The sequence below is a fragment of the Pongo abelii genome, chromosome 10, assembly GCF_028885655.2.
Source record: "Pongo abelii isolate AG06213 chromosome 10, NHGRI_mPonAbe1-v2.0_pri, whole genome shotgun sequence".
Lineage (NCBI taxonomy): Eukaryota > Metazoa > Chordata > Mammalia > Primates > Hominidae > Pongo > Pongo abelii.
The window spans coordinates 51760786-51780234 of record NC_071995.2 but is presented as its reverse complement, the minus strand read 5'-3'; the positions used below and the strand labels follow the sequence as shown (position 1 = coordinate 51780234).

The 19449-nt window shown below is 50.8% G+C and overlaps 1 protein-coding gene and 1 long non-coding RNA gene across 4 annotated transcripts; one reads left to right on the top strand and one right to left on the bottom strand.

Moving 5' to 3' along the window:
• Positions 1-4122: 4122 nt before the first annotated feature.
• On the bottom strand, positions 4123-8306 carry HOXC11 (homeobox C11). 2 transcript variants are annotated; one of them, XM_003778046.4, is made up of 2 exons: positions 7589-8306; positions 4123-6333 (listed from the first exon to the last, which is right to left on the bottom strand). In XM_003778046.4, exons 1-2 carry the CDS (start codon positions 8268-8270, stop codon positions 6101-6103), a joined length of 915 nt encoding a protein of 304 aa, XP_003778094.1. In that variant the 5' UTR covers positions 8271-8306; the 3' UTR covers positions 4123-6100. The 2 variants fall into 2 exon arrangements, with proteins under 2 accessions (XP_003778094.1, XP_063567872.1); XM_063711802.1 differs by having other exon boundaries at positions 7585-8270.
• LOC129049322 (uncharacterized) lies at positions 7647-19223 on the top strand. 2 transcript variants are annotated; one of them, XR_008512350.2, is made up of 5 exons: positions 7675-8459; positions 12755-12894; positions 14117-14242; positions 15133-15548; positions 17397-19223. It is a non-coding gene; the product is annotated as an uncharacterized LOC129049322 (long non-coding RNA). The 2 variants fall into 2 exon arrangements; XR_010135655.1 differs by having other exon boundaries at positions 7647-8459; positions 14117-15548.
• Positions 19224-19449: the final 226 nt, after the last annotated feature.

The following is a 19449-nucleotide window of genomic DNA, read 5'->3' as shown; positions in this document are numbered from 1 at the left end:
GTGTGTGTACTGAAATCTTTTTAAGCCAAGAGGAAACAGAATCACACCAGAGATTGCAGGTTTTTTCCTCTTGCTTTGGAGGCCGAGATAAATCCTTCCCTTCCCAAAACTTGAAGAAAATATTCGCTTTTCTTCTTCACTAGCGCCGGGTTCTGCCCCAGTTGAATTGGGAGCAGGGAAATTCCAGGCAAAATTCGGAATACCCAGAGACCCAGAAAAGAAAAAGATTTTCAAACAGGTATTAGAGGGAGGTAGGAGGCTGAGGACGGTTAGCGGGGCCTCTGGTCTACTCTGGACCTCACAGCCCCCCGGGCAGCGCGGCCAGCAGAATCTCTCACGTCTTGACATTGTATACACTTGCACACAGATGCTATGGAGTTCAGCATCTATACACGTGTCTAACTTGCACTTAAATGTGTGTACACAGCCACAGATATTCACTTTTACCCAAAGCGCTAAGATCTCCGAATCCCGAATTCTGATAACCCGCGCCAGTCTGACTGCTTCCTGGCCCTGCCGAAGCTGGCCAGTTATTTAATTTTGTTCCCTGAATTGAAACCAGACCGAAGACACCTCGGAGAGAAGCTTTGGGAGGAGGGTGGGAGGATGTCTTAGGGGCAGGCCCTGCTCCCCACTTTAGTGGTTTGCTTCTAAGTTGCCCCCAGTAAGTCAGGTTTCTAGCTAGAGTCGGGGCTGTGGTTAAGCTGGCTTGCTCCGGAGAAAAACATCGAATCTTTCTTACCGGATAATTCCTTTTCAAAGATCTCTGTTTGCCTTCCTTTCCTTTCTTATTTTTCTTTTTTCTTCTTCTCTTCTTTCTTTCCTTCTTGTTTCATCCTTCTCTTTTCTCTTTATTTGCTTCTTTCTGTTTTTCTTTTTCTTCCTTTCTCCCTGTAATTGATTTTTTCCTTCTTTTTCCAATCCTTTCTCTTTCTTGTCTTCCTTATTTCTCCCATTTCCTTGTTTCCTTCTTTCTTTATTATACAATTCATTCTTTGCTCTTTTCTCTCTCCAATTATTTCCTTCTCCCTGACTCTCTTTCCTAGCCTTTCTTATTTTTCTCTGGTATGCTGGGCTTAGTGAGGGGGACAGCACCAGGCTCAGTCGCATGCCTCCCTAGCCCAGCTGCTAAGGCTTGGAGTTGACCTTCTCCTGCCTACAGCCTTAGCTCAGCTCCTCCTCACAAGGCGAAGTGTAGGGCTGCCAGTCATCAGCAGCCAGGCCCCAGCAGTCGCCATTAGAGGGAGGAAAAATAGGATTCTGGGGCACATCCACACTAATGCTGATGGCTTCTTGAAGTGTTAGGATTCAGGGGTCATGTATTTTCACTTCCATCACCCCAAAGGAGGCTTGTCTACCAGGCCTACCTTTGGAGAAGTCTGTCCCATCTTTGTCCTGACCTCCGGAGCTGAAACATTAAAATGGCCCAAAGTTGAGCCCAGTTGGTGCTCCCAAGGCTGGAGTCAGGGGAAATGAGCGAGTGGGATTTTGTCAGTCCCAGGTTGAGGGGCAGGTCCAGGGGTCATCCGTGGGCAAGGCCATCTCCCACATGGCCGCCTTTGTTCTCTGCTCCTGGACTGCAGCCCTGCTGGCCCTCCGTCTCCTTTGGTCCTGCAACCACTGCAACCTCTGGGCAGGAGTTTCCTGGTGTTTTGGATTTTTTCTTCAAACCCATTGTCAACTTCACAGGCGGCAGGCAGGGATGCAGGACTGTGTGTGCAGAGACCCTCCCAAATCAGCAGTCTGAGTCAAGGTTATGGGTCTTTGCTTTGTGCAGTGGGTTGGAGGGGTACTGTGCAGAGAGATGTGTGTGTGTGTGTGTGTGTGTGTGTAGAGAGAGAGGGAGAGAGAGAGAGTATTGCCTACAGGAGAACAAGAGGGTGTGATGGGGGAAGGTCTTGTCATGCTGATATTGTCCACACTTTTACAGTTTGTAAAGGTGCAAGAGCAGAGTGGACAGGACTTTGTCCAAAGAGGCTCCAAAGCTGAGTCCAAGATGGGCCTCAGGAAGGATTGACTCAGACCTTCAAGCCTTTTTGCCTTAGACAGAGAAAGGCAGCTCCATACACTCCCTTCCCTGCACTGCCACTCCTCAGAGCCCCTCTCTCCCCTGCCTTTCAAAGACTTGTGATTTCATCCTACGGCAAGACCAAAACTTACTTTTTTTTTTTTTTTTTTTTTTTTTTTTTTTTTTTTTTAGGGATGGGGAATCTTGTAAAATTTTTATGCCAAACGAAGTTATAAAAACTTCCCGGGCGTTGCCTTTTCCAAAGGTTTATATGAATAATAAAGAATGCAGTCGCGTGCACTGGTTCTGGCGGGCTCTCAGTAGGGAGGGGTTAGCAAACAGCATTATCCAACCCTGGGGCACCAGAAAACCCCAGTAGCTCCCCCCTTCAGGGAATACTGGCCCAGAAACAATTGCCCTACAGATTCCTGAGAGAGGCGGGGAAAGCGAAGGGGTGGTGCCCTTGACTCCCTTGAAGTTCAAAGTTCTTTTTTGCCCTTAAGAGAAGAGCCCTTTCTGCTCTCAGCCCACTCGAGAAATTAGCCCAAGGTAGTTTCTCCCCTTCTGGTTGAGAACTGGCTCTAGGTATTCCCAACTCTGTTCACCTTTCAGACACCTGGTTTGCACCTTTCGCTCCCTCAGAACAGGGCTCCCCAGTCTTTCCATCTGGGACACCTAGAGCCAGGGAGCTTTCTCTCAGAGGTGCTTGGCAGGGGTTTTGAGTCTTCTTACAAGGGGCCCTTGCATCGCCATTCCTCAGCCACCTAAGAGTCTAAGTGACAAAGAAACCCCAAACTCAAGGCTACTCCCAAACCCATTTCTCATTTCGAGTGCCCTTGATTCCTCCTGCACCCCCAAAGCCCATGGTGGGAGGGGGAGGGGACCAGAGTGCTCTCTCAGCCCACACCACTTAATACCCTTGTAAACTCCCACGTGCGCTATAAACTTGGATTTTTACAACCAGCATTCCTCCTTAGCTCCGGGAAACTTTGAACTCGGCCTCAGGTTTATTTACTGTGGGGGGGGGCGGGGCGGGGAGGAAGGGGTGCTGGGAGCTGAGAAAGGCTGGAGAAAAGAGGAAAAATGTGGGGCAACGGGCTGAGGAGGTGGGAGTCTGGGGTGTGTTGGGAGAGCCAAGACCCTCCACTACAGGTTTGTTTACTATTTAGGGCGGAAGTGGTTTCTAATACAGGCCAGACTGGGTCATTAAGGTCGAAATGAAACTGGGTTTAGAGACGTGGGGGGGTGCTTTATGGCAGCGTCTAGACGAGGATCTTTTGTTCCCGGGCAGTGCTGCGGCTAGAGGGGATTACCCCAAGAGGTTGAGCCCAGAGTGCTGCTGACCTGCAAGGGGGGTTGGACACCTTGGGAGACTGAAGGTGGGTTTGTTTGGGGGCCAAAAAACCCTTTTTCCTCCTTTTTAGAGGGTCACCAAGGACTGGCAGGTTCCTGGCTTGGGTCACAGAAGCCTTTGTTTTTCTTTCATGAAGACCTTCTCCTCTCATCCACCAGAACTCTCTTTTGGAGCTGAGGACATTTCTGGGCTCCACATTGCAGAGAAAGTGGTACCTGCGGGTTTTAAATATTTTTCTCCAAAATCAGGCATTTGGAGGCTAATATTTTGCTTTATAAATAGGTTCATCTTATAGAGTTTCCTGTATCCTAATTTCACAGGAAACATCACCAGCAGGCTAATACTTCCTAATGTGGCTAGTGGATAAACATCTTACCTAGAGAAATGTCACACACACACACACACACACAAATGTACAGAGGCCCCTCAGTTGCATTCCTGCCCACACTCAACAGACACTGCCAGTGGTTACACACCACAGAGACACAAGCTCTAGATGTGTATGTGGTCAGGTTTACTCCATGCAACAGACAAAAGCACACAAATAATATTCCTTCTTATGTGCACCCATAGGCACACCGAGTTAAATAAAACGTTTGTGTGTGGGCACATGAGGGAATTGTGGGCTGCATATACACCCTAGTTTGCAAATCTTGTCTCACGACCTGACCCACGTTTACAAATTAGAAATTTAGATATCTAAGCTGCAGGGATTCCTACCATCAAAAATGACAGAACCTAGATTTGATAGTCATGATGCTTTTTCCTTTCATCCAACAGAATTGTATTGACAAAAACATTTTCTTTGAATTATACAAAGACAGAAAGAGGAGGGAAAGATGAGATAAGTTGTCCTGAACCTCTGCCCCCAAATAACGAATTTGAAACAGAGACCAATGAAGTGCCCTCACTGAAAGCACTGCAAGGGCCATGATTATCTTTATACAGAAGAAACATGCAGCAAATATAGATGGGTATGGTGACAGTCCCCACAGGTCATCTCCATCTCCAGTGCCAACCCCTACAAAACAAACCTCTGGGGCTTTCTACTGTGGGACACCCAATGTATAAACATCAGGGTGGCCCCAGTATAGGTGTCTTGTTGTGTCTGGAAGAGCCTGGCCATTTGTGCCAGAGGGAAAGCAGCCAGGCCCCACCTTCCCACCCCCAGGAGCTGTGGAGAGGAGAGGGAGGGGGCTGGTTTCTCCTTCTGTCCCCTCCCTCCTTAAAAACAGTGTATAAAAATTCCAATACAGACTTCTCATAGAGAAAAAAAAAAAAAAAGCCCTACCCTCCACACTACACATTTAACTGCGACAGACGGAGACATCTGGCAGAAGGGCGGTGGAGCCAAAAAAATTCCTATAAATTTAAATTCGATGATGGTTACAATTAACTCCACAACAAACGTGTACTTAAACAGAAAGCCGTTGCTGGGCGTTTGGACACAGCTCGAGCTGCACGTGAGAAAGGAGAGCTTCAGAGTAGCTATGGAATGTCCTCAGCTTGAGAATGTGAGGAAACTACGGCCATACTCTTGGCCCTGCCAGCGGAGAGGAGCTCCAGGCCGGCCAGCACCGGCCTATCTCACCTCTGCCTTCCTGTCCTCACCCGCTGGGCTCTGCCCGCCTGCCTCCTCCTCCTCCGCCGCCGCCATGGGAGCATGGAGGATTTTAAGAGGGGAGGGGTTAATAAAAGGGTCAAATAAAATCATAATATTGAACAGAATGAAATTTATCTTTATTTGCCACCAAAAAAATTTCACAGCAATCCCTCTGGGAAGGGAGCAGGGTGGAGAGTGCACATGTACACACGCACTCACGCATAGGAGGAGAGATGGGTGATTGGAATCTCACTGGGGGCGTCCCCCCCTTCCCCTCCAGGTGGAAAGAAACGCTTGGGAAATTTATTTACAAAAATCCAGGCCCCAGCACGGGGGAGGTGCCCAATCCCATCTCTCTACTGCCTCCACCACCCCAATCTTCAATTTTCTTAAAAAAATAAAATAAAAGAGGTAACGACTGCATAGACTATAGCTATAAATCCATGAAGTGGGGCACTGCTTGGAAAAAGATTTGGAAACCTCAATGCACCAATTAAGAAATTTCAGAGGAAGGTTCTACACATTCAGGGGGAGAACAACTAGGCTCGGGCGGGGCCTTGGCGAAAATGGAGGTAGGACACGGACTTTGCGCACCTAACACCAGGTTGAAGGTACAGAAATTTCACAGCAAGGCAGGATCACATTTAGCTGCCCCCTAAAGTAGTGGGGCAAGGTGGGGCGGGGTAGAGGGGGGAGCCCGAGAAGTTTCCGCTGGCAGACATGCTGTCTTAGCGGATCTTTTCACTTGGGCAAGGGAAGGCTTTTAGTTCGAGGATTGTTCGGCTCAGGCGCTCACGACTGTCGCCCCTCCCCACCTAATCCGAGCAGCAAGACGTTGTCGCCGAGGTGTGTTTTCTTTTAAATTAAAGTCTTGGCCTCGGCGCCAACGGTGTTCATTCGCCGTGCATCAGACACTTCCCTTCACCCCGTTTCCAGGCCCGGTCCCTGTCCCACAGCGAGAGTCAGATAGAGGGGTCCAGGAGGTTCTGGAATGGAGTGCCTGCCACAGCGGTGGGGGCCAGCCCTGGCCACAGTCCAGTTTTCCATCGGCGGAAAGAAGACGAGTTAGAAAATAAAAAATTAAAATAAAATAATTTTCCCCTCCCCCCGCCCCCAAAAGGGCCCGGTCTGCAGGTTACAGCAGCGGATTTCCCGAGAAATACTGCAGCCGGTCTCTGCTCAGCTTTTTTTCTTTCATCCTTCTGTTCTGAAACCAAATTTTCACTTGTCGGTCCGTCAGGTTCAGCATCCGGGACAGCTGCAGCCGCTTCTCTTTGTTGATATATACGTTGAAGAAAAACTCTCGCTCCAGTTCCCGGATCTGGAATTTCGAATAAGGGCAGCGCTTCTTGCGGGTGCGGGGGGCGCCTGGAGGGAGGGGAGGGGGCAAGTGCGAGGAGAGGGAGGAGAGAGACATGTGAGACCCGGGCGACCCCAGCCCGCTGGGCGCTCAGCGGCCCTTCTCCTAGCCCACCGCGGGCAGCCCTCCCGCCAGGCGGCTGGCTCTCCTGCAGCCGCAGCGCCCGGGCAAGCCTCCACCCCCTGCCAGGTCTAGCGGGTCCCCACCCCCCCGCCACTGCGCGACGCCGTCCCCAGTTCTCAGGCGAGAGCCGCGGCTGACAGGGTCTGGGACAGAAGGAAAGCCCTCCGGGGACACGTGCGTCCCCTCGGGCCCCCTGTCTGCTCCCCCTCCGCCCTCGGGCCCTTCCTGCGCCGCCCTCCTAGTGGTTCGGAAAGCCCACCCCCTCCCTCAGAAATATGGGGGGAAAGCTGAGAACAGGCGCGAAGCAGTGAGATCTGGCGAGAGCAGTCGGGAGGCGGGGAGGAAGCCGGCCAGCAGGCACCGAGACACCAGAGAGCCGCTTCCGGGGCCCTGGCGCCCCGGGACGCCCGCGGGGCAGCGCCTTCCACACCGCAGTTCTAGGCAAGCGCGGAGGCCGCGGACTCAGGAGAAACGCCCAGACCCCCGCCTGGAACGCAGTGGAGTCCTGCGCCGCCTTGCCCCATTCCCCTGTCGCCGCTGACCCGAGTTGCTTGGGTTTCTGCTCGAGGACCCGCGAACACATAGTTTGAACATTTTCAAAACTAGTTTTAAAAAGGATCATAGCCGCCCTGGCTTGCTTCTCCGTTCTCAGGTTCTGCTCCATTGCTCCTCTACCCCACCTCTCCCCTTCTCTGGATCTCTCCCTGTGTTTCCCTCGCCCTCCCCTTTCTCCCCCTCCACCCCTCCCCTCCTCCCCACTCCTCGGCAGCCCGGATCCCCATGCTTCCTTAAATGCTCCTCTAAGTTCACGATCAAAGTTAATATCGCCCGCAATGGTGGCGCTTTTAAAAATTTCACAGACCGAGGGAGATAACGGGGGAGGGGGGTTCACTCGGCTTTTCCAAACAGCCCTTTTCCCTCACTCCCCACCCCTTCTCCATCGTAAAAAGTCGAGTCGTTGGGAGAGAGGGCTTTGTAGGTTATAATAAAATCCTTTGAATGCTTATAAAACTCCACATAAAATCGGACTGACCCAAAACACGAGGCCGTCCCCGCTCCCCTTGCCTCCCCCCTTCTCTCGCCCTCCCTCTCTCGCTCCCTCCCTCGCTGCCCGCCCGTTCCCCGGCCGCTGCTACCTACTGGGGGCGGCTCCTTTGGCCGGCTCCTTGGCCACGGAGTGGGCTGAACCGGACGAGCTGGGATTTGTGTTCTCCTCCTCAGCCTCCGCCTCGGCACCCGCCTCAGCCCGGGACGCCAGTCCCGAGGCCGGGGGCGCCTCGGGCTCCCCCTTGGCCTCGCCCTTGCCGGAGCAGGGGGGCTCGGCGGGCGCGTCGCCGCCACCGCAGTAGGCGTTGTCGAAGAAACGGTCGAAGGCTTGAGGCAGGACGCTGTTCTTGTTGACTGAGGAGTAGAAGCCGGCGGGGGCTGCGTGCGGGGCGCTGGGATGGTGGTGGCCGCCGTAGGAGCCTTCGTTTTTCATGAGGATCTCGGTGACGGTGGAAGGAGGCAGGCACTCCCGGTGCATAAGCTCGTCGGCGGCCGCATAGCAGGAGGAGTAGCTGTTCCGATGGTGCCACTTGCCGGATGGCTCCAGGCCGTAGGAGACCTCCCGGACCGGGGGCACTTGGGCCGAGTAGGGATAGGAGATCTGACGAGAGGGGGCCTGGGGCAGGAAGGAGGAGACCGTGGAGAACTCAGGCATGTAGTAAGTGCAACTGGGCAGATAGAGGTTGGAGGCGCAGCTCCCTCGCTCGCCGAAATCTGCGCCCCTCTCCTTGCGCGACGGCGAGCAGAAGTTGCCCAGGTTGACCGAGTTAAACATCGTTCTCCTCTCCTGCCGGCTCCGGATGGAGGTTTTGGACCCGGTCTAGCGAGGGGGGAAAATTTGGGAAGGCGAGATGACGCGTTATCCGTCTTAGTCTCTCTCTCTCTCTGAGCACGTGATCCAAAGTAGATATTGTCATATATCAGTTCGGAGCACTTCGCAGACGTAGGAGGGGTTCTCTCTTAGGTAAGATCGGGGACGTTCAGGCGATTGGTTTGCAAACACCGCAGAAACATTATGAAAATCAATTGCAGATTTGTATTCGTTTTTCTCTCGTCACTCCCCTTCTCTCCATACCACAGCACGAGCAAAGGAGGAGAGAGAGGGTTGGGGTGGGGTGGGCGGTGGGATGGGCGAGGGTGGTGGCTGGGAGTGGGTAATTGTATTTTTTTCTAGCTGCTGCTTTTTTCCCCCAGGATTGGGGGGAGGAGGAGGGCTCTCACGTATGGGGGTCTTGCCTCCTTTCTGTGATCAGCACCAGGAGGGTGGGAGTGAGGACTTCTTTCCCCACTGCCTGATTTCCCCAGAGAAGTGAATCCTTTCCCTTAAATCTCAGGGACTCTTACCCTTCCAACCCGCAGAGACACCGCCTGTTCACAAGAGTTTGCAGAAGTCCACTCTTTTCCTGGCCAGAGCTGGGTGTCAAGACTACCTTTCTGGAGTCCTTAGAGAGACTCCCAGAAGAGTATCTGAAGTTTCCCAAAGGTGAGGCAGCCCAGCTGCAAGCCAGTGTCCCAACTTTGTCTGGCTTGCTGTGCTGCCGCTGGCTAGGGAGTCAGATTAGTCATAAATGAGTGGTGAGCAGTGCGCCAGCCGCCCAGCCGGTGCCTGGCGAAGTCTGGGAAAAACCTTCTCTAATGTTGTGTTAAATATTTAGTATGAGAGAGTGGCCCTGGGTGAATATTTCATGCCTGGCTTTATTGTCAATCAATGTGAAGAAAGCTACATCCACTGTGGATTTTCAAATCCCAAACCCCAAAGAAAAGGATTGGAATGAGAGCCATGTATCTTTTATGTCAGGGCCCTTTGGCTTAGTGGCTCAGCCTCAGCTAGTGGGCTGAAAAGAAGCCTAGTGTAGGGGTCCAGGAAGAATATGGTTGGGGGGGACTAGGTTTGGGGTTCTTATCCGTGGATGATTTTGGGGACTGTAAGGTGGGCGGTGGGGCCAGGTATGTGTCTCCAGAAGAGACTAGCCAGACAGTGGAAAGGAGCGGTGGATGCTGTGGCATCGGGGAGGCCCAGCGGCCACTCCCTAGTCAAAGCCCCCAGCCTCTGTCCCTGGGGCTGTGACCAGATCTTAGTGCCTCCTTCCTATTTCTCAGCCCTGTCCTGCCCTCCTACAAGTCTGTCAGCCTCCTGGATAGCTGTAGCCCAAGGAGTAGGCTCACTCATTCTGCATCCCCAACCCCTTGCCTTCCATCCCTCTGAGCACCACAGGACACATCTGGGCATCTGAAAATCACTTTACTGAAAGGCTCTGGACTGGGTCCAAGGGGCCAAAAGCAACCGGCATGAGCTGAAAGCAACCTTGGATCCAAAGAGGAGCTGCCAGGGCACAATTTGTTTGGGAAGGAGGGGAAGAACCGAAGCCCCTAAGGGCTCAGCCCAATGCACACTCAGGGGAAAACAAAAAATAGCCCAAACTCTCTTTACACCCATAACCCTCAGTTAAAATTAGTTTCCACTTAAAGAAATTAGAATGGATTTGTCTTGATGAAACATGATGAGGTGCTGCGGCTCCCAAACCAGATAAGGAGGACACAAAAAATTGTAGCTTGTCTCCATATGTAACCCCTAAAATCCATTCCTCCTCAATGCTCCTGCCTCCTCAAACTTGCTCAGCATTTAGAGTGACACCTGAGTGGAGTCTGCCTCCACCACGGGTCCCATTCTCAGGGTGGTTCTGGAATACTCAGGGATAGGTCTCAGGTGCCCCCCACCCACTCAATGCTGGGCGCTACTCCTTTAGTTCTGGTCAGATCTTAAACTGAAGCAAAGAAGAACTAGATTGGGGCTTTGCTGAAGTGTGAGACTTCTATTGGTAAGGGGCCACGAAAAGAAAAATCTGCTGTGTTTCCTTTTTCCTCTAGCCCTTTTTATAGGGTGAGCTGGGGGCAGCATTTTTAATTATAGTGGTGGGGAACTGTGGACTATGGCTTTTAATGGGGTTCACACTGACCTCATTAAACTCGAGTTTATTGAAGGCAAAATGCTGCCCAAACAGTGATGGGAACCAGCAAGAGGGAAGCGAGAGGTACCCCTATCCTCACAGAGGTGTGGATGAGGGCTCAAGTCTCAGATCCCGCTTTCTCCACTTCCACCCAAGGCTCTGCTTCCTTCCCCCTCCTGGCCCTCCAGGGTGATGTGGGGCCCAATCCCCCAAGGCAGATTCAGCATAGCCAGGGCTGAGATGGAGGTAGGGGCTGCTTCCTGTGAGGAGACAGCTGCTGGACTGAGCACTTGAATTTGACCACCAAAGTTTATTCCCGGGCTACCATAAAAGTGAGCCAGGCGGCAACAAGGAGCTGCTGGAGGCCCTATTTCCTTGAAACAAAAAAGAAATGCAAGAAAGAATGTCAAAGAGTTGATGTCTAGGAAACGCTGGGGTCTCCCAACAGAGACTTCTGGAAAGTAATATTCCTCCCCTTAAAAGTAAGGCATGAAGTTTAAAATGTTCTCTAGTGTTGATATGGCTTAGTTTTTCAACAAATCAAAAAACCCTTAGCAACTGTCAGTTGCTGCTAAGGTCAAGGAAAGAAGGCCCTGGCCACTGAGGTCAGCTAGACATTTACTGGCAAAAATGCCCATGGTCTGGAGTAGCCTCCCTGCCCAGCCCTGGGTCCAGGCTACCTGGACACTTCAGCTGAGATGCTTGCCCTAGGCTGCACCCTCTCAGCCTGTGGATTCTGGCCACAGCATCAATACCTTCCTATACAGGACCCATCCCTGGCCCCCAATCCCTTCCTTGTCAAGCCCGCTCCAGGTGGCTTATTTGTATCTTATCTGGTGGGTGCCTGTGAGCCCTCCATCTGCTTTGAGTCCTGGCCTTCACCTGAAATTCTCTGCAGCAGGGCCATCCGGCCCTCCCCACTGGCTCTTGGTGTCCTCAGTCAGTGCCATCAGCCAGCCTGGCCGCTAGCAGGCGGCTGTGGTCTGGGCAGCTGTCCAGGTAGCCTGACCAAAGTTAAGGCAGACTCCAGCACCCTTCCCTCCCACACACGGACAACAGGGGCAGCTTCAGAAGGGGACAGTGTCTCCTAAATTCTACACTGGGCGGCTCCCAGAACAAACTCCCGCACACAGCGCTGGGGCCTCCTGTTAGCTTGTTTACCTCCTCCGCTGCTCTGGGTTCTAGAGAGCAGATCGTGATAGGGAAAGGAGCCCATCCCACAGACCATGAACTGGGGAGGAAAATGCTAAAAGGAGAAATGGGGCCCACATGTGCTCCAGTGGGCTTGGATTGTAAATTTAGCCTGTGTGGAGTCAATAAAAAGATAAGCGGAGAGAGTCCCACACATGGACACTCTCATTTGTTCACAGGCTGGGCCAGCAAGGAGACTTCATTAGAAATTGGCTTTCACCTTCTTGCCTATATTTCTCTCCCTTACAGTAATATCACTGCCTGCAATAATCCCTTTAGTATGCTTTGGGATTTTCAGGTCAGTGGTTTATCTTGCACCCAGGACACCCCAGCCCCAGCCAGGGAACAAGAAGCAGGTAGAACTGCTAGTTCCTGGCTTCCACCTCTTCTCAGACTTGGCCATTGCCCCAAGCCTCAGTCCCCAAGTCAGGCCACCTAAGCTGGTGGACGCTGCTCAGAGGTTACTGGGACCTATGGAGGAGGTAGTGGGGAGGGAGAAGGACAGCTCCTTTGCCCCCACAGGCCCCGCCCAGCTTCCTCTGTGGAGAGATTGTCCCAGGATGCTAGCAACCTGACCCTATTTCTTCCCATAAAAGCCCTATTTTACGAGCTGGTTTCACTGGCCCCCTCACCAAATGCTCCCAAATGAAGGAAATGTCTTAAAAGCAGGCTGGAAATGGAGCCGCTGCTATTGGGCTTTAGTTTCCTAAGCCAGTTGCAGTGGCACAGAAAATACCTTTTCTGGGCGGGATTGCCCTGTTGGGCCACCCAGATCTCCCGCCTCACCGCAGAGCAGAGGCGGGTTGGCCGGAGCCCTGATTCTCTGGCTTTAGCTCCTACATTAAGGCTCGGACCTAGTCCTCCTGATCAAAGTGAGCTCGCGGCATTTTTATGAGATCAACTTCAGTGACTCTTTACTAGCGATCAGATGCCTGGGTCGAAAATGCAAAAGGGAACGAACAGCTAATCAATCCAAAAGGAAAAAGAAAAGAGAGGGGTGGGAAGGCATGGGGTGAAAAAATTCAGGTGACACAAAGCAAAAAGATCCAGTCACCAAAAACAAAAACAAAAAAAGATCTTTTGCCCCCAGCAAGAATCATTTGTTTGGGATCTGTTCCAGCCTCCAGGCCCTGCCTTCTGCCTGCACATTCTGCCCTGATTTCCGGAACCTGGAAGCCTAGGCAGGCAGGGGGGAACTCTGACTCGCCTGTGCTCTGAAGCTTGATCCGAAAGCTTCCACAGTGAGGACTGCTCCGTGGGGTGAGTGTGGTGGCCTATGCCTCCTTGCCCCAGCAGGGAAGGTACCTTCTGCTCAGGATTTACAAGTCTCCCCCATTTTGCTGCTTTCCTTTCTGTGGGCTCAGTGGTTTTCTCCTCACCACAGTCAGAAGTTGAGTTACAGGAAGATTCGCCAGAGATTTATCGCCTGGCCCCAAACTTGGAGAGCCTCGTTGTCATAAACAGCCATCTATTGTCTAGACTTTTATCTCCGGGTATGGATCGTGCATTAGCGAGGCTCAGGAGACATGGGGCTGGCTCTGTGGGGTGTTTATGCAGCCGGTGCCTGCCCCCAGGCCCCAGGGGTTTCTTTGGGTCATTTTATGAGAGTGCACACATTTGTGTACGCTCTTGGAGCTGGGCAGGTACGCCTGAGTGCTCACGAGTGGAGGCCCAAGGTAGGGAAATCTCTTTTTCTCTGTGTTGGGGAACATTCTGGTGCATGTACTTGTGTGTTGGGTGAGAATTTGTCACGGTATCCTTTGTTTCTGGGGCTTTTTAAGTGTTCCTGCCTGGGCTTTTTCAGGTTTTATTAACCTGCATCCGCTTGGCCTGTTTATGTCCCTTCCAAGCAGATCATCTGGTGTTTTTCAATATTGGAGTGCATTGTGTGTATTTGGCTTCTCTCAGGAAATGGTTTTGGGTGATACCTTCCCAGGCTTACTCCCTCAGATACCCCCACCCACCCTGAATCACACCTCAGTCTTTGCCTTCACCAGGTTGTCTGGCCCTGCCCCACTCTCTGCAAGTCCCTAAATCTCCAAAGTGCCTGCCAATTTTATGTCACAGACATGAAGCACATTTTTGTAGGGTGAGGTCTGGTTATCTCTATCTTTCCCACACTAGGGGAAAGTGTCCAGCTCATAAACCACCTCACTAACTGGAGCTCCCCTTCCCAGACTGAGGGGACATAAGAAAGGGCCTCCCCAGTCCATTTCAACTGTTTAAAATACTATCCACGGAACTCTAGATACTGCCAAAGAGAGCCTGCTGTTCCCTCCCCGGGGCTTCCTGGCTACCCCTCCAGCCCCTTGAGCTCAGGCATTTTGTAACATAAGTGGCACTTTGCCCAGATCAAACGTCTATGGCAGAGACACTTATCACCTTAGATCTTGGGGTCAGAGCTGCTTTGAAAGCCAGGATCATTTAACATCACCAGAAATAATCAAATTCTCTCCCTTTGTTTTTTATGATGAAAACACAGGGTAAGAGAGCACCAGGCACTGAGGCCTGGGAGCTCCACAGACCAACACCCCTGCTCCTGGCGGCTCCTACCTGGGACTTAGACCCTCAGGTCCCTAATATCCCGGAGGTGCTCTCAATCAGAAAGGTAAAGTGGGGGGTGGGGGCAGATCCCACAGGCCATTTTTCCAGTTGAGGAGGGTGGAGGTGACAACAATTAGAGGCTTTTGGAGCATCAGATTGAACCAGAATTCCCCATCATTGTTTTCTGTGCATCCTTCCCATCCCTTGCCATTAGAATTTCAATTTAAAAAGCAATGATTAGGCCGTAAAATGGCTTCATGAGCCCAGAGGAGACGAAAACGAGCTGTGAGGTCCAGGAAAAAGGTAAGTCCTCCGCAGATATCCCCACATCAATTATTTTTCTCTCCTTCTTTCTCTCTGTTCATTCCCAGCGCTACCCTGGAGGAAAAGGATCAAGGATCTCAGTTCGGGATCCTTCCTCCCTGAGGCTTCTAGCTGAGCCTGCCCACTGCCCACCGCCAAAGGCTGCCGCGGCGGATCTGGGGCTCTTTCGGTCTCGCCGGCCGGCTGCGGCGCCGCCTTACGCTCCCGGTCTCCCTGTCTCCCTCCATTCTTGCCTCACTCCTCCCCTAGACCAACAAATATCCAATATATTTGTTTCTCCGCACCCCAGGCCTCCGCGCAGTCAGCTCAGCGCTCGGGGATCGCTGCCCCCGCACTGGGTCCTTACGCACTTTGCTTCCAGTCCCACCGACTACAGCCTCTTTCTTTGCTAGCTGCCCGGGTAAAACGCTTCTGTCGCACTTTCCTGCTTCTCCCCCTTTCTTTCCGCCTCTGGATCTGAGAAAGAAATAAAACCAAGTCTCCTACCGCACCAGCCCTCCCCAGCCCTGCTGCCTCACTTCTCCTTACCGAGTGTACCGCCTTGTTTTCTGAAGGAAACCGTAACATTCAGACATTTAAGCTGTAAATGAACTTTTCTTTATGACGTTTAATTTTCTCTCCAATTCTTAGGTCCTGCTCCGCTTCTCAGTGGAATGGAACGGATTTAGAAGCCTGCAGTAGGGGAGTGGGGAGTGGAGAGAAGGAGCCCAGAGTTACAGACAGCGGCGAGAGATACAGAAGACCGGGAGATAGAGAAAAAGAGAGGCAGGGGAAGGGAGGGGGAGAAAGGAGGGAAGGAAGGGTCCCCAGCTAGCGGGGAGCGGAGCCAGAGAGAGAAAAAGAGAGAAAAGTTTCCCGGAGTCTTCATTAGTTGATTTCCCTGTCCGCCGCTTTCCCTGGCCGGCTCACCCCCGGTAAAGGAAGGAGGGGCGTCTTTATTTTTTTAAGGCCCCAAAGAGTCCGAAGTTTACAAGACCAGAAATGCCACGGCCGCGTCCTGGCAGAGAGAAAAGGCTGAAATGGAGGAGCGGCGCCTTCCTTATAAGGTACGATGCTAACTTGACCTTCACTTTGTCCTGGCGCCCCCGCCCACCCAGACTGCTGCAGGCGGCCGGGCGGCGGAGAGCAACAGCCGACCCCTGCTTCTGCCTCCCTCCCGCCTCTTTCTATCTTTCAGTCTTTCTCTCTCGTCTTTCTTATCTTCATTTCCCTCCTTCTGTCTTGTTCTTCCTCTGTTTTCTGTCTTTTCATTTTCATTTCCTTGCTTCCTTCTTTTTCTCCTGCTGTTCTTCCTGCCCGCTTTCTTTCACTCATTCTTTTCACCCTTGCCGGCTGGTTTCACAGCTTCCCTGAGTTCTCTCTTGCCTTGTTCTCAGGCACTTCCTTGATCTCTTTCTCTCTCTTCCCAGCCTTCTGGTCCCTTCTGGTCTCAAATCCCGGAAACAACAACAACAAAAATATTTTCAGTCCTTCCTTCATCCCTGTTCTGAACTGGCCTTCACGGCCCCAGCCTGGCTTTTGCCCCACCCAGGTGTTCCTGGGGGAGAGGGAGAAGGCCAATTTGGGACCAAAAAAGGCTTCACTTTGGGACCAGTGCCCACTTGGGGATGACAATGAAATTGGTTTGGATAAGACCCTGTCTTCCTCACATTGGCCACACCTGCAAAGTCTCTGTGACCCTAGTGGCCTTGGACTGAGAGCAAAGCCTCAGGCTGTGGGGACATGGGGAAAGCAGATCCCACAGCTCCTAAAACTATGGGGAGGGGAGCAGAGTTCAAGTACCAAATTGTGGCTCACCCTTCTCTGGCTTTCAGCCCCTAAAATCTTAGAGCTTTCCCTTAAGACATCTGAGGAGGAGATTTAGAGAACTGGGATTTATAGAGATTAACGCATATGTAAAAATAGGATAGAGAAAGACTATAAGGGCCTCTCCACCTTGTCTATTGCTGCCTCCCAGGCTCCAGCAGAGCCTCTGACATTAACTCTAATCATATCTTGTGTGGCTATAAAATAATATCATTGACACCCCTGTAATCATCTATTATCCCCTTACTTGTAATGATTACAATACTAGAGGAGGCAGGTCTATGCTGACAAAGTAAAGCCAAGCAAATATCCTGGAAAATGAAACCAGATCAGGGGCATTGAAACTCGATCTCTTGTGCATTCTTGAGTATGTTCCAAAATCTATAAGCTCCTGCCTAGGTCCTCCTTGATTTAGGAGTAGCCATTTTGTAGAGCTTAGGGTGATGTTGGGAGACCCTACTATCTCCTTTTCCTCTACATCCCATACACCCCTGGCCCCTCCTCCTCTGCACAGACATCAGAGAGGGTCAGACAATAAAAGAGAAATGCTTTCTCTCTCTCCCTCTACAATTATCCGAATAATTGCATGAATTCTTCCTGGAATACCACTGTGTAGTCAGGGTCAGGATTTCAGCAGGAAGTGCAGGGGACAGAATTCCAAATGGGGGAAGCTGAGAGAGTCCTGCGTTCTTACATTCCCAGACTTTATAGTTCTGTCTAGTGTTACATTGTTTCTTCAGGCAAAGATCTTTGTTCCCCTTCAGTCATATTTCTCCCTTCCCCCTCCCTTTCTTTCTCTTTCCCTTCCCCCTTTTTTGAGTCCCTTTAAAGGAGACTCAAATCATCTTCTGCTCTTAATAGATGACTATAAAAGTAAAATTAATTCCCCCCTGCCCTTTAATATCAATATCTCTCCGTTAAGTATGCACATTGGCGAGAATAAACAGAATTAAGTGCTGCAACCCAAACCAGCAATTACACTCAAGGTTTGTTTTTTTTTTTAACTTTATTTTCATTGGGTCTGGCTTATCTGGGGGTGTTCACTCTGGCAAGAGGTAACCAGGGGGCATTTGTATTTTTTTTACAAGCTCGTTGGGGCCTAAGCCAGTACCGACCTGGTAGAAAAGCAACCACGAAGCTAGAGAGAGAGCCAGAGGAGGGAAGAGAGCGCCAGACGAAGGTGAAAGCGAACCACGCAGAGAAATGTAGGCAAGGGAGCAAGGCGGCAGTTCCCGGAACAAACGTGGCAGAGGGCAAGACAGGCACTCACAGACAGAGGTTTATGTATTTTTATTTTTTTAAAATCTGATTTGGTGTACCATGAGGAAAAGGGAAAATCTGGGGAATTGGAGTACAGAGAGAATAATCCGGGTCCTAGCTCGCCACATGAACGCCCAGAAGGAGAGAACGCTGGAAAAACCTGAGCGGGTGCCGGGACAGCACCCGGCTCGGGTCAGCCACTGCCCCACACCGGGCCCACCGAGCCCCCCCGCGCGGCCACCCGGGCTTCCTTGCTCTTCTTATCATCTCCATCTTTATGACGAGGCTTGTTATTAACAAGACCAGAGAGCTGGCCACACACCTCTATCTCAGCCGCGCCCGCTCAGCCGAGCAGCGGCCGGCGGGGGGACTGGGAGGCGCTAATTAATTGATTCCTTTGGACTGTAAAATATGGCGGTGTCTACACGGAACCCACGGACTCATAAACAATATCTCTGTTGGGCGTGAGTGCACTGTCTCTCAAATAATTTTTCCATAGGCGTATGTCAGAGGGTTCTGGATTTTTAGTTGCTAAGGAAAGACCCAAATGGGACTAATTTCAGGAGGCCCAAACAGAGTCCTTTCATTGTCAGAAAATGCTTCCCCAAAGGGGTTGGGAGTGTGTTTTGTTGGAAAAAAGCTTGGGTTATAGGAAAGCCTTTCCCTGCTAAATTGTGTAGACCCAGCTCAATTTAAGAATTACAAGGAAGGAAAGGGGTTGTGTAGGCCGGAAGCCTCTCTGTCCCGGCTGGATGCAGGGGACTTGAGCTGCTCCGGGATTTGAGAGGAACATAGAAGCAGAGGTCCAGCCTGTGCTTCACGCTGATTCTTACACTTAAGATTCAAAAACAAATTTTTAAAAGTGAAACCAGCCCTAGCCTTTGGAAGCTCTTGAAGGTTCAGCACCCACCCAGGAATCCACCTGCCTGTTACAGGCCTCTCCAAGACACAGTGGCACCGCTTTTCTAACTGGCAGCACAGAGCAACTGTTTAATATGCTTATATTAGGTCTAGAAGAATGCATCTTGAGACACATGGGTAACCTAATTATATAATGCTTATTCCATACAGGAGTGATTATGCAGTGGGACCCTGCTGCATACGGGACTTTGCACTCTAAATATAGACCCCAGCTTGGAACAAAGTTGCAGTAGAAACGTAGACATAGGAGAACACTTAAATAAGTGATGCATGTAGACATAGAAGGGGTATTTAAAAGACAGAAATAATAGAAGTACAGAAGAACAGAAAAAAGACTCAGCAGATGGAGATTACCATTCCCAATGCCTGAACTTCCTCCTGCTATTAAGATTGCTAGAGAATTGTGTCTTAAAAAGTTCATGAACCCAGAATAATGCAATTTCAGTGTATTTAGTACACACACACAGTATGTATATAAACACAACTCACAGAATATATTTTCCATACATTGGGTAGGTATGCACTTTGTGTATATATAATAATGTATTTTCCATGCAGTTTTAAAATGTAGATATATTAATATCTGGATGCACTTTCTATGCACTGGTTTTATATGCCTTATGGAGTATATACTCACATGTAGCTAGATAGACTCAGGACTGCACATTCCTTGTGTAGGATGTGTGTGTGTGGTGGTTTTATGCATAAATAAAGTTTTACTTGTGGTGAATATACATGCTGTATGTAATCTTTCTCCAGTAGGTTGCTTTCACATACAGTAGATAAAAGTGCCTCTGTGTGTATATTTTATAAAGAAATATATTTTCTATGCCAACAATGCACCCATAATACAGATATCTGTGCATTTTAGACTGTGTTTCAATTTACTGGCAGCACTATGACCAGGTGTGTGCTTTATGGAACATCTTTTCCATCTCTGCATGTGGACTATGCACCTTT

Excerpts from the sequence above, each read along its gene's own strand:
- HOXC11 (XM_063711802.1), bottom strand. The coding sequence starts at position 8,270 with ATGTTTAACTCGGTCAACCTGGGCAACTTCTGCTCGCCGTCGCGCAAG. Across the intron at positions 6,334-7,584 it reads AAAGGAGCCGCCCCCAGTAG|GCGCCCCCCGCACCCGCAAG; the intron begins GTAGCAGCGGCC and ends CCCTCCCTCCAG.